This window comes from Anguilla rostrata, chromosome 7 (genome assembly GCF_018555375.3).
Source record: "Anguilla rostrata isolate EN2019 chromosome 7, ASM1855537v3, whole genome shotgun sequence".
NCBI classification, from domain to species: domain Eukaryota; kingdom Metazoa; phylum Chordata; class Actinopteri; order Anguilliformes; family Anguillidae; genus Anguilla; species Anguilla rostrata.
The window spans coordinates 908188-922144 of NC_057939.1; the positions used below are offsets into that span (position 1 = coordinate 908188).

General features: G+C 52.7%; 1 protein-coding gene across 1 annotated transcript; it reads right to left on the reverse strand.

Moving 5' to 3' along the window:
• acin1b (apoptotic chromatin condensation inducer 1b) lies at positions 1-13924 on the reverse strand. Its single transcript, XM_064342018.1, has 19 exons — positions 13727-13924; positions 12557-12622; positions 12099-12210; positions 11895-11962; positions 10512-11567; positions 10320-10418; positions 9986-10038; positions 7267-7363; positions 6459-6504; positions 5876-6060; positions 5439-5594; positions 4574-4754; positions 4037-4179; positions 3682-3789; positions 2741-2848; positions 2023-2251; positions 1715-1803; positions 565-1520; positions 1-49 (listed from the first exon to the last, which is right to left on the reverse strand). Exons 1-19 carry the CDS (start codon positions 13862-13864, stop codon positions 1-3), a joined length of 3939 nt encoding a protein of 1312 aa, XP_064198088.1. The 5' UTR covers positions 13865-13924.
• Between the last annotated feature and the right edge of the window lie 33 nt (positions 13925-13957).

Consider the following 13957-nt stretch of genomic DNA (forward strand, 5'->3'; position numbering starts at 1 on the left):
CTACAGTGCACAAGGAGGGTCATATGACCCGGAACTAAAGAGTGATGCCCTGCAGGGAGAAATGAGGGAACTGCACACCGCTGAGACTGAGCATGTGCAGCAGAAAGGAACACTTAGGGGCAGGGTGTGTGTGAGTGTGAGTGTGAGTGTGAGTGTGAGTGTGAGTGTGAGTGAGGTGGGTGGTGTGTGTGTGTGTGTGTGTGTGTGTGTGTGTGTGTGTGGTGTGTGTGTGTGTGTGTGGTGAGTGTGGTGTGTGTGTGTGTGTGTGGGGTGGTGTGGTGAGTGAGTGGTGAGTGTGTGTGTGTGTGTGCGCGCGTAGTGAGTGAGTGTGTGTGTGGTGTGGTGTGTGTGTGTGTGTGCGGCGCGCGCGTGAGTGAGTGAGTGTGTGTGTGTGTGAGTGAGTAAGTGAGTGTGTGTGTGAGTGAGTGGTGGTGTGAGTGAGTGTGAGTGAGTGAGTGGGGGTGAGTGAGTGAGTGAGTGTGTGAGTGTGTGTGGTGTGGGGTGAGTGTGTGGTGAGTGAGTGAGTGAGTGAGTGTGTGTGTAGAGTGTGTGTGTGTGGTGGTGATGTGAGTGTGTGTGTGTGTGTGTGTGTGTGTGTGTGTGTGTGTGTGTGTGTGTGTGTGTGTGTGTGTGTGTGTGTGTGTGTGTGTGTGTAATTCCTCAGTGTCGCCGGTCTCTAGGTGGGGGGGGGTTGCTGTGGCTTCGTGAACGCCTGCCCCCCCGAGATTTTGAATCTGCCCTTCTGCCACTGTAACCATCTCGCCTCTTACCCCTCTCCCTCTCCTCCTCTCTCTCTCCTCTCCCCCTCCCCCTTTCCCTCTCTTTCTCCTCTCTCCCCCTCCCCCTCTCTCTTTCCCCTTCTTTCTCCCTCTCTTTCTCCTCTCTCCCCCTCTCTCTTTCCCCCTCTTTCTCCCTCTCTTTCTCCTCTCTCCCCCTCTCTCTTTCCCCCTCTTTCTCCCTCTCTTTCTCCTCTCTCCCCCTCTCCCCTCTCTCTTTTCCCCTTCTTTCTCCCTCTCTTTTTCCTCTTTCCCCTCCCCCCTCTCTCTTTCCCCCTCTTTCTCCTCTCTCCCCCTCGCTCTTTCCCCTGCTTTCTCCCCTTGCCCCGTCACTTTCCCTCTTTCCTTCTCCTTCTCCTCTCTCCCCCTTCCCTTATCTCTTTCCTCCTCTTTTGACTCTCTCCCCCTCCCCCTCTCTCTTTCCTTCTCCTTTTCCCCTCTCCCCATCTCTTTCCCTCTTTCCTTGTCTTTCTCCTCTCTCTCCCTGTCCTCTTTTCCCCTTACTTTCTCAGTCTCATTCTCTTTATCCCTAACCTTCTCATTCTCCCTTACCTTCTCGCTCTCTTTCTCCCTCTCTCCTGTGACAGGCTGAGAGGCCCCTCCCCCTTCAGCAACGCCCCCTGCTTCTTTGCTCCGCCCCGCCCTGCGTTCCTCCCGCTTCCTGTCCTCCTCCTGCTGCAGCTCCTTCCTCCTCTTCTCTCTCTCCTTCATCCTCTCCGCACGCTCCGCCTTTCTCTGCAGCGCCTGGGGGGGGGGGGGAGGTGAGGGATGAGGTCACTTCAGAGCCGGCCAATCAGACAGCACTCTGGGATGTAGCTATTTAAACCTTCATTTCACAAAGACATTCTGCAGGGCAGATGACAGCGCAGCTGAATGGATCTGAATGGGCGAGCAGTGCTGTTCTCTGCCTGCCCAGCAGAGGGCGCTGTGGGACTGACCTGCTGCTCGGTGAGGGGGAGCCAGTATATGCAGGGGGGGGCCTTGGTCTTACAGAACAGGTCATCCAGCAACTTCCCCGGGGGGTTTTCTACAGAGAGCGAGAAAAAACATTTAAAAACTGCGACACACACACACGCACGTAAAAGCAGTCACACACACGCACATACAAGCACAGTCACACACACACACACACATACGCACACACATACGCACACGCACGCACACGCACGCACACGCACGCACGCACACGCACGCACACGCACGCACACGCACGCACACGCACGCACACGCACACACACACACACACCCGTCCTGGGCTGGTCTCTCCTCTCGGGGGGGTGTGCCGGGGAGCGCTGGTCTTCCCCTGGTCTGCTGAAATCTGCCACCTTGTCCCGGTCCCACTCTCGCTCGCCCCTCGCTCGCTCTCTGCGCTCCCGCTCTCTCTGACGCTGCGCCTGCTGGTCCCACTCCCCCACCCCGCCCCCCTCCCTCTGCACCGCCCCCACACCATCCAACTGCGCCCTGTGGTGGTCCAGCTGGGAGAGAGAGGGGGGGGAGAGGAGAGACAGAGGGAGAGAGCGAGGGACGGAGAGAAAGAAAGGCAGAGGTCAAGACTGGGAGACTAGACTGCAGAAGATCATTCATAGCCTGGGGTTAGGGTTGTCTGGTTTCCGGACAATAACTACCATCCTGTATTTATTAATAAGCATGTGTACAGGTGTGTATTTATTAATAAGCATGTGTGCAGGTGTGTATTTATTAATAAGCATGTGTGCAGGTGTGTATTTATGAATAAGCATGTGTACAGGTGTGTATTTATTAATAAGCATGTGTACAGGTGTGTATTTAAGCAATAATGACAACCTGACTACCACTTCCGTGGTTTCAAACAAAAAATTTAAGAAGTCAATATTTCACCAGATGTTTCATAATCTAAAATCATAATGGACAGGTTATATATGCAGTGTTGCAAGAGATCCAGCAGGGGTCAGTGTTTCCTTCATGGAGAACAGCGGGTTACTCACCTCATCCTGCTGACAGAAGTCCACCCTGAGGAATCTGGGGTTAGTCTGGGGCCACTTCAGCCCCTGCAGCGCAGTCCGAGCAGCGACGGCCTCCTCCACACTGGGGTACTGAGAGAGAGAGACATTAACACTGCACTGAGAGAGAGAGAGACATTACCACTGCACTGAGAGAGAGAGAGAGAGACATTACCACTGTACTGAGAGAGAGACATTAACACTGTACTAAGAGAGAGTGAGGGACATTAACACTGCACTGAGAGAGAGAGAGAGAGAGAGAGAGAGACATTAACACTGTACTGAGAGAGAGAGACATTAACACTGTACTAAGAGAGTGAGGGACATTAACACTGCACTGAGAGAGAGAGAGAGACATTACCACTGTACTGAGAGAGAGAGAGAGAGAGAGAGAGAGAGAGAGAGACATTACCACTGTACTGAGAGAGAGAGACATTACCACTGTACTGAGAGAGAGAGAGAGACATTAACACTGTACTGAGAGAGAGAGAGAGACATTAACACTGTACTAAGAGAGTGAGGGACATTAACACTGTACTGAGAGAGTGAGGGACATTAACACTGTACTGAGAGAGAGAGACATTAACACTGTACTGAGAGAGAGAGAGAGAGAGACATTAACACTGTACTGAGAGAGAGACATTAACACTGTACTGAGAGAGAGAGACATTAACACTGTACTGAGAGAGAGAGAGAGAGAGAGAGAGAGAGAGAGAGAGAGAGAGAGAGAGAGAGAGAGAGAGAGAGAGATTAACACTGTACTAAGAGAGAGTGAGGGACATTAACACTGTACTGAGAGTGAGAGACATTAACACTGCACTGAGAGAGAGAGACATTAACACTGTACTATCCAATTCTGTTTGACACCCAGTAAGAGAAGTGATAGTTGTGTATCTGAATGTTTTGTCCGCAGCACACAGACTCACAGTGACGTAACAGTGGGACTTGATTTTGTCGATCCAGAATCCCTCCTCCACTACGGCTCCGGTCTCGTTCAGCAGCTCCTTCAGCTGGCCCAGAGTGAAGGGACGCACCTTCAGGGTCAGAGGTCACACACAGTGAGTGAGTGTGTGTGTGTGTGTGTGAGAGAGTGTGCGTGCGTGTGTGTGAGAGTGTGTGTGTGAGCGCGCGTGAGTGTGAGTGAGTGCGTGAGTGCGTGTGCGTGTGCGTGAGTGCAGAGCAGTACAGGTGAGTGCAGAGCAGTACAGGTGAGTGCAGAGCAGTACAGGTGAGTGCAGAGCAGTACAGGTGAGTGTAGAGCAGTACAGGTGTAGGGCTCACCAGGTTGCAGATGTGGATGATGTTGGTGCCTTTACTGTGGGGGGGTGGCGGTTTCTGGGCGGAGCAGACAGGGTCCTCAGCGGTGAGGGACACACCCGATTTCTGCTGACTGGAGTGGCGCACCCGGGTACCACTAGGGGGAGCTGGGGGGGCATTGAGGACGAACAGAGTCAAAATCCCAAAATCCACTCACTCACATCACTCTACAGCAAACTGCTGAGAAAGCCTTTCTCTAACACAAACACATGCTCATACATGCATACACAGGGCCCCCTCCAGGACTGGAGTTGAACCTGCATACACAGCGCCGCCTCCAGGACTGGAGTTGAACCTGCATACACAGCGCCCCCTCCAGGACTGGAGTTGAACCTGCATAAACAGCGCCCCCTCCAGGACTGGAGTTGAACCTGCATACACAGCACCCCCTCCAGGACTGGAGTTGAACCTGCATACACAGCGCCCCCTGCAGGCCGGGTTTTGAGAGGCAGTAGAGGGAGGCTGTCTCCCCAGAGCGCAGGTGCGGTGAAACTCAGTCACCTTTCTTTGAGGGTGCCTCAGGGGTGGGCGGCGCCTGCGTTTCCATGGCAACAAGCGAGCAGTCCTTCCTCTCCTCCTTCAGTGGCCTCTGCCTGTCCCCTCCTCCTCCTGCTTCATCCTCCTCATCTTCCTCTTCCAGTCCCTCCTTCTGTCCATTCTCCTGCTTCCCTGCAGAAGCCATCTGAGACAGAGACAGAGAGGAGCTGGTTTAGTCTCAGAGGCAGAGCTCTGCTGTATGTTTAGTCTCAGGGGCAGAGCTCTGCTGGATGTTTAGTCTCAGAGGCAGAGCTCTGCTGTATGTTCAGTCTCAGAGGCAGAGCTCTGCTGTATGTTTAGTATCAGAGGCAGAGCTCTGCTGTATGTTCAGTCTCAGAGGCAGAGCTCTGCTGTATGTTTAGTCTCAGAGGCAGAGCTCTGCTGTATGTTCAGTCTCAGAGGCAGAGCTCTGCTGTATGTTCAGTCTCAGAGGCAGAGCTCTGCTGGATGTTTAGTCTCAGAGGCAGAGCTCTGCTGTATGTTTAGTATCAGAGGCAGAGCTCTGCTGTATGTTTAGTATCAGAGGCAGAGCTCTGCTGTATGTTTAGTATCAGGCAGAGCTCTGCTGTATGTTTAGTCTCAGAGGCAGAGCTCTGCTGTATGTTTAGTCTCAGAGGCAGAGCTCTGCTGTATGTTTAGTCTCAGAGGCAGAGCTCTGCTGTATGTTAAGAGCAGAGCTCTGCTGTATGTTTAGTATCAGGCAGAGCTCTGCTGTATGTTTAGTCTCAGAGGCAGAGCTCTGCTGTATGTTTAGTCTCAGAGGCAGAGCTCTGCTGTATGTTTAGTATCAGAGGCAGAGCTCTCTCTCTTGGTTTCAGGTGTGCCTCACCTGTGTGACAGCGCGCTGGACGTGAAGCCCTCCAGCTGTGCCCTGCTCCTCCTCCTCTTCGTCCTCAGAGAGACGCCCCTCCTCTGGATGCAGCTCCACCACCGCCTCCTGCTGGCTGCTGGAGTCCACCGCAGGCGGAACGTCTGGGATCAGAGACTACAACAACAGAGCCGTACGTCAGCCTAACACTGCGCGTTAGCACGCGTGTGCTCATGAGGGCTAGTTTACATGTACATTAGCGTAGCCTTTCAGTGCTGTGTGTGTTTATGAGGGCTATATTGTGCGTTTACGCTAGCATAGCCTTTCAGTGCTGTGTGTGTTTATGACGGCTATAGTGTACATTATGTTAGCGTAGCATTCAGTGCTGTGTGTGTTCATGAGGGCTATAGCGTACATGTATGCTAGCGTAGCGATTCAACACAGTGTTAGCGCTGTACCTTCAGGGAGCTGAAGCCACCAGATGGCTGCTGTTGCTTGGCAGCAGGTGTGGTGCTGGAGTCCCACCTTCTCTTCCGGCTGGCGGGAACTGGAGACACCGCCTCCTCCAAAGTCCCTGCAGGAGGCGCTGGAGGGCCCAACGTCCCCACAGCAACCGGCCCACACTCTGAGGCTGGCTTTGTGACTGCTGGGGGGGGGGGGTTACACACATACAGATCAGCAGGGTGGGGTTACACACATTACACAGATCAGCAGGGTGGGGTGGGGGGGGTTACACACATTACACAGATCAGCAGGGTGGGGTGGGGGGGTTACACACATTACACAGATCAGCAGGGTGGGGGGGTTACACACATTACACAGATCAGCAGGGTGGGGGTGGGGGATTTATCAGATGTGTTTATAAATCAGCTACACACACAGAAGGAGCAAGGGAAGGGAGGGAGAGAACAGAAAGGAGAGGGGGAGAGAGAGAGAGAGAAAGAAAGAGAGAGAGGAGGAAAGAGAGAGAGAGAAAGAGAGAGGGAGAGAGAGAAAGAGGGAGAGGGAGAGAGAGAGAGTGAGAGAGGGCTGTGGACTTACTGGGCAGGGAGATCTGGGGAGCACTGCAGGTCGTGGCTGTGGGGCTCTGGAAGACAGGAAATAAAGTGGAGGGGTGAGAGAGAGAGAGACACACCGGCCAAACAGAGAGAGAGAGAGAGAGAGAGAGAGAGAGAGAGAGAGAGAGAGGGACACCGGCCGAACAGACAGACGCTTGTTCTCAGTCGTGCTCAACGTGTGTTAGTCACAGTGGGTACAAGGTGGCAGCAGAGCTCTGTGGAATCAGAGCGGTCAGTAGCTCTGTGGAATCAGAGCGGTCAGTAGCTCTGTGGAATCAGAGCGGTCAGTAGCTCTGTGGAATCAGAGCGGTCAGTAGCTCTGTGGCATTAGAGTGGTCAGTAGCTCTGCAGAATCAGAGCGGTCAGTAGCTCTGTGGAATCAAGAGCGGTTAGTAGCTCTGTGGCATCAGAGCAGTCAGTAGTTCTGTGGCATTAGAGCGGTCAGTAGATCTGTGGAATCAGAGTGGTCAGTAGCTCTGTGGAATCAGAGCAGTCAGTAGCTCTGTGGCATTAGAGCGGTCAGTAGATCTGTGGAATCAGAGTGGTCAGTAGCTCTGTGGAATCAGAGCGGTCAGTAGCTCTGTGGCATTAGAGCGGTCAGTAGCTCTGTGGAATTAGTGCGGTCAGTAGCTCTGTGGCCTCAAGAGTGGTCAGTAGCTCGGGTCAGTAGGTTATTCCAGTGAGAAACAAAAATGTGTCAGAACAATGGTCTGCTCTTATTACACACCATGCACCCCGGCCCTGCCCCAGAAGCCCCATGCATCCCTGCTCCACCCTGTGCAAAGCCTTACCTCCGCAGAGTTTCCCATGCTGCCCTCTACTGGGCCCCGTCTCTCACTGCAGGCCTCTGCCTCTACCACAGAGCCCGACCCAGCCTGCGTCACCTCCCTGAGACAGAGAGGGATAAACAGATAGGAAGAAAGGAAGAGAGAGGGAGTTTAACAGATGTGTATACATACACACACACACACAGGGAAGACAGAGAGTGTGTTGGCTGTACAGACTGTATCCATATGACCTGTACTGCCTCCTGTTAAATCTGAAGTGTGGTTATGAATACAGCTGCAGTACTGCATATGAGACACTAGGTGGCAGCAGGGGATCACGTAGTTCTGCTCTGCTCTGGTAAACTCCACAGCCTAAACAATCACACCTGGTTTTCTATACAGTACTGACTGAATGATTAGTGTCCTAGATTAGGACAGTACTGAACCTTAACAGGGCTAGGATTGGTTAGTACTAAAGTTAAGCAGGCCTAGGACTGGTTAGTACTAAAGTTAAGCAGGGCTAGGATTGGTTAGTACTAAAGTTAAGCAGGCCTAGGACTGGTTAGTACTAAAGTTAAGCAGGGCTAGGATTGGTTAGTACTAAAGTTAAGCAGGGCTAGGATTGGTTAGTACTGAAGTTAAGCAGGGCTAGGATTGGTTAGTACTAAAGCTAAGCAGGGCTAGGATTGGTTAGTACTGAAGCTAAGCAGGGCTAGGATTGGTTAGTACTGAAGCTAAGCAGGGCTAGGATTGGTTAGTACTGAAGTCAAGCTAACTCTTACATGGTGCTTTTCTTCTTCAGATTAAAACATCCTGGATTTCAGTCACCAGTGCTTCACAAGCAGCCCAGAACACAGCATGTTTAACCACCTGTCCCGTCTCCATAGAAACAACACCCGGGGGGTAGAGGGGGTGGGCAGTGTTATACTCCTGCTGCGGTAACCTCCCGCGCCCAGGAATGCGGGTAAAACTCGGCTTCAGGGTTCCAGGCGGACGCCTCATGGTCACAGTCACGGCGTGCATGCGTGGAAAGTTCAGCACACTTCACACTCGCGAGATCATTCAGCAATATTTACTCTGCTGTGAAGCCAACGTGCAGGTCGGGCCTTACATCCAGGTGCTGTGATATTCACAGCCGCTCCCCTTTAAGCCCCGACATTCTTACACAGTACAGGGAGTCATGGGCGGGGAGCGGGGGGGAAGCAGATCATTTAAAAACTGCTTTTGGGTTTAAAGAGTTTCACACACATTCCACAACTGGGAGAGGAGCCAGACGGCAGCAGCCATTTCCACCAGCGCGTGTAAAGGAATGTGCCTGCAGTCGAGTCCTTACCGACAACGGGGCTTCCCAAAATGACAGGGAGAACAGAAGCTAAAACGAGTCAGGACAAGAGGGCGTCCAGCACAACCCAACTACATGGTTCTGTATGAATTAACAGCATCGCGCGCCTCGCAAAGAACCGACATACTCAGGACAAACCGAGCATTTTAATTACTTTGCGAGGAAGACAGCGCCGCGCCAGGTGACGGCGACGATGCCTCTCTCCCTTCTCCCAAAAAGAAAGTCACATAGATCGATCGGTTTTCAAGAACGCGTTTATCCATAGAGAAAGGCCGGTAACCTACACACGCCCTTTAGAAGGGCAGGGAGGGGAGGGCAGGTATTGGCAAAAAAAAAAAAACCGACACACAGACGGTTTAAAACGCTTCGGCTCCATCGCCCACGTCTCGCTATCGTACCTGCTTGTGTAGTTTTCAGACAGCATACTGCACGGCGCGGACCCCGCAACGGACCGCTCTATAGGAATCTGACCAGCCCCGACAGCAGTGAAACGCATTCAGGTAGAAAGCCTTCGGTACGGACTGCGGATACTCCGCTGCGACGTTCTTACAGCGGCTGGGCACGCACGGCGGCCATGTTTATTTGAGGGAGAGGAAGTAAGGATGAGGACCCCGTCTCCTCCCCACTGGCTGCAGAGCTGCCGCACATAATGCCTGACTAAAAACGAGTCCAGATAATCATGAACGCTGCATGCAACGACATTTAGTATCCTACTTTAACAAAGCCGTGCTTTAAATACATTCGAATGAATATCTGTATTAATAGTCACCAGAACTGCATATTGTACTAATTTACCTTCTTAAAGGCCCACTTAGTAATTTCGGTTGCAAATAAACTAAAATAGAGTGTTACAAATGTAGTCCTAAAACCGGGAAGTAGCCAAAGCTCGCATTTTTGGGTTCCCTCGTCAGATTTCCAATGCTTTTTTCCCCCATAGGGATTTCGTTTTCTGCCGAAAATAAGGTATGTGGTAAATGTAAGCGAGAAGAGAGTTTCACGTTTTGTTCTACGCGATAAGTTATTACACCAACTAATATCTCAACCGTGAAATTCGAAGCCGTTATCGGTTTTTAAAAAAGTACGTTAATAACAAGTTGCTATACTGAAACTACAACAACGATCGGATTTCAGGCAACCGCTATTCCAGTTTCCAAGCTAACCGGCCTGCACGCCACAGCCGTTGTAGTTTCATCATAGCAACTTACTTTTTTAAAGCAAGCTTCGATATTAATGGGGGGGGAGCATTGCAAATCTGATGGCGGGGTTGGCCTACGAAAAGACGTCATCACTGTAAAACTCTATTACAGCCTTTTTTTATACATAGTCCCTTACTCCATCTGTACACTTCTCTGCTGTGTGTGTGTGTGTGTGTGTGTGTAGCCCCAGGTTTGGGAGGCTTACATGGGTTGGTGTCTCTTCATCTCATCTTCATCTACATCTTCAGGGCACGGCTTCTGTCAGACGGAGGGACAGATAGACAGACAGAGGCAGGGAGGAGTAAATGAGTAGGAGGAAAAGTAGAATAAGCACAAACATGTTTAGAGAGGAAGATGCTACACTGGGTGACTGTAAACTCTGACTGCTTCAATATGAACAAAACTGACAAAAGAGCTTTAGAGAGAGGGAGGGAGAGAGACAGAGGAAGAGAGAGAGAGAGGGAGGAGAGAGAGAGAGATGGAAGCAGAGCAGGAAGCTGGAGGGTGGTGCAGAGGGAGGGCAGGCAGGATGTTCTGACCTTCCTGTGGCTCACTTCTCCGTCCTCTTCCTCCTGCTCTCCTCTCCTCTTGCGAGGAGGACCATGGGGTCCCCTGCTGCCCAGGGACCCCAAATCACCCTGAGAGAGAGGGAGAGACAGGGCGTGTTGATGGAGAGCAGGCTGGTGTCTGACTGGACGAGGAGGAGGAGGGGGGGGGGGCATGTCACTCACCCTCCAGCTGGCGGGACCAGAGTGAGGTTCATCACGTGAGGAAGAGGAGGCTGAGGGTCGGGATGAAGAGTCTGAGTCAGAGGATGAGGAGTCGCTGGAGGAGCAAGGCTTCGCCCTTGCAGTGTCTCCCTCCTCGGGGGGGGGAGAGGGTGGCAGCACAGGTGCCACGCCCCCAGGCCCCGCCCATTCTCCGCCCACTCCCATCTCCATGGCTACACAAGCGGTCCCGCCCCCGGGTGGAAGCACCCCAGGATCTGGTCTTGGGGGTGCAGAGAGGAGGCGTGACTCTTCGGGGGGCAAGGGCAGACAGCAGGGGGAGGTGGCTGGGGCAAAAGGGGGCGTGTCTCGCAGGGTGTGGGCGTGTCCAGGGGAATCACCACTCCCTCTCTCCTCCTCCAGCTCTTTGGGGCTCTGGGGAGAGCCTCCAGCTTTAGGGCTGCTCGTCTCCTGCTCTCCGGTTTCCATGGTGACAGCAGGCCCAGAATGGGGAGGAGCCCCTGCATCCCCGGTGGGTGGGGCTGTCACCTTGGTGATGGGTGCATCAGTTTTTGGGCTTCCCAAGATGCCCCCGGGCTGCTCCTGAGTGGTTGGGCCACCCCCCTGCCCCCCCGCCACACCCTGCGGCCGCTCCAGGCCGGGGGGGCTCTGTTTGGGGGTGTCAGGCAGGGGGAAGGATGGGGGCGGCGTGGGCTGCTGTAGCTGTGGGGGGACGTGCCAGGGGGGGCGCTGCTTGCACCTCAAAGTCTCCCAGGTGGGCTGGCTCCGCCCGGGCCCCATGCCCACACCCCACTCTTCATCGCTGTCCTCGTCATCATCACTGTCATCCTGCGCTGACGAGATAAGCTGTGGGCCGGAGTGGGGGGGGGCGGGCAGGGCCAGGGGGGGCCCAGTGAGGACTCGCACTGACAGGGACGCCACGCCATGGACAGGGGCCTCCGGGGCCACAAGGGCCTCCAGGGACCCAGGATCCGGGGCTCGGGGGGCGGGGGCGGGGCTACCATCAGAGGATTGTGGGGGTAGGACACACGCCTCAGCTGACATCACTTCCTCTGCACGCTGGGAGGGGACAGAGGGGGCGGGGTTAGGGACGGGGGTGGGGCGGTCAGGTTTAACATTCTCAAACTGCTGCAGCCAGAAACACCGGCTTAGGTTTTAAAATCAAGCAGAACAGCCACAAGTTTAATGTTATCTCTGTTCTCTTGCAAGTCACTGTTCTTCAGTGATAAAAGTAGCGAGTTATCAAATTCCTGTTCGTGTACAGAGACCTTGGGATGCACCATTCCTGAACTGCACTTAACAAAGATCCTTATTTCACACTTCATGCAAAAATATCAGACGGGTAAATATCACTCCCACACACGTGGGGATGAGCTGGCTGCTTACCTCAGCGGTACAGGAAGTGATGTCACTGCTCTTTGTGTGATCATCATCGTCTGGATCTGCAGGACTATCTGTCTCAGAGTAGAGAGAGAGTGAGAGAGAGAGAAAGGGAAAGATGGGGGGAGTTCAGACAGTGCTGAACAGAGTCCCTAAACCTAAAATACATGGTACAAGATGGTGCATTCTGGGTAAATAAGGCTATCTCACCATCAGCTTCAGCCACCTCCCGTGCCTCTCTCTCCAGGCGCTGCCTCAGGAGCTCCTGCTGCTTCGCCAGGTACTGCTTAATGAAGCTGTTCTGACTCATCTCCTCTCCGATCTGAAACACACACACACACACATGTATACACCCACACACGTACACACAAACATATATACACACACACACACACACTTTTAGGAATGTGTTCCTACACTAGAACAAAGACATACTAAGAAGAAAATGGATTCTGTGTGGCTGTGTCATGGGGGAGGGCAATACTGACAGGAGGAGGGCAGTACTGACAGGAGGTGGGCAGTACTGACAGGGGGAGGGCAGTACTGACAGGAGGTGGGCAGTACTGACAGGGGGAGGGCAGTACTGACAGGAGGAGGACAGTACTGTCAGGAGGAAGGCCACAGACAGACATATTCTTAATATCTCATGATTTCTTCCTGAGTCTCACCTGAGAGTTTGGCTGGAGTCCCATGTGAGGACTGGAGGTCCTCTGTAGATTCTCCAACATCAGAGCCTGAAACACACACATACACACACACACCGCGCGCACACACACACGCACGCACACACGTACACACACACGCGCACACACACGCACACGCACACACACACACACATACATACATGCACGCACACACACACATGCACGCACACAAATGCACACACATACATACACGCGCATACACACGCACGCACACAAACATACACGCGCATACACACGCACACACACATACACGTGCATACACACGCACGCACACACACACATGCACATACACGCACGCACGCACATGCACACACGATGGAGTTATAGGTCAAGTTTTCTTAGGTGGACATACGAATGAATGGATAACTGTTCACAAAACAAATTGTTAAATCTATCTGCACAGTGATATTACACAGTAAGTAACATAATCCGCACAGTGATATTGTACAGCAATTTTAAAAAGTCAGAGAATATTTATGGTTGGTACTTTCAATCAGAACTGAAGCCAGAATACTTAAGTACAGCATAACCGACTGCCGAAATTTAGTGTATGCCTTTACGAGTCAACGGCTTATTCGTTAAACCAAGACTGGCGTGCTAACTAACATATGCTGTTTCACAAAGCGACCCTAAGAATAGACGTTAATAGCGCAATATTCATTCAGTAACATCACTGATACATACATATATAATTTAACCGTCTAACTACGGTAGATCGATACGTCACAGACTTGAGCCGAGCCCAGCCTGAACCGCAGCCTGGCACGCGCGTCCTCGCTCTTGAGCTCACGATCCGCCAAAACACCGCGCGCGGGCGCGCCCCCGACGTTTACTTCAAAAACTAGCGAGTGATATAAACACACAGCTCTACTGGTGCTGTTCCTCTCACCCGACACACATAAACTTACAACCAGTGCAAAGAAACATGTACTACTGAACTGCAAACAATCTTGCAGGACACACCGACAGAACAATCCGCTACCACATCCCAGCGCTGGCAACGACACCGAGTGTCACCGCTCCGAACCATGCACATTTACAGTCAATGCCCCGAACCACCATCACTCGGCCTGTCTGGTCTAACGGCCTCCAACTTAACCGGAAAGAGCATCCCAGTTCAAGCACCAAACTCACCCCCTTGAGTCGCTTGATTAGTGCATTTTTCTGGCCGCTCTTAGGGAGACCTCTCTGCTCCAAAGCAGATTTCAAATCTGCCACCCGGAGCGAGTGAAGCGGTTTCCCGTCCAGCGTAACATCTTCCAGCTCCGCCATGTTTGCTTTCCTCTCTCGCTTCAGCTTCAGACTTCGGTCAGGGGGCAGGAACGCCTCCTCTCTGACGTCACAACTCGTTGTGCCCGGAAGAGG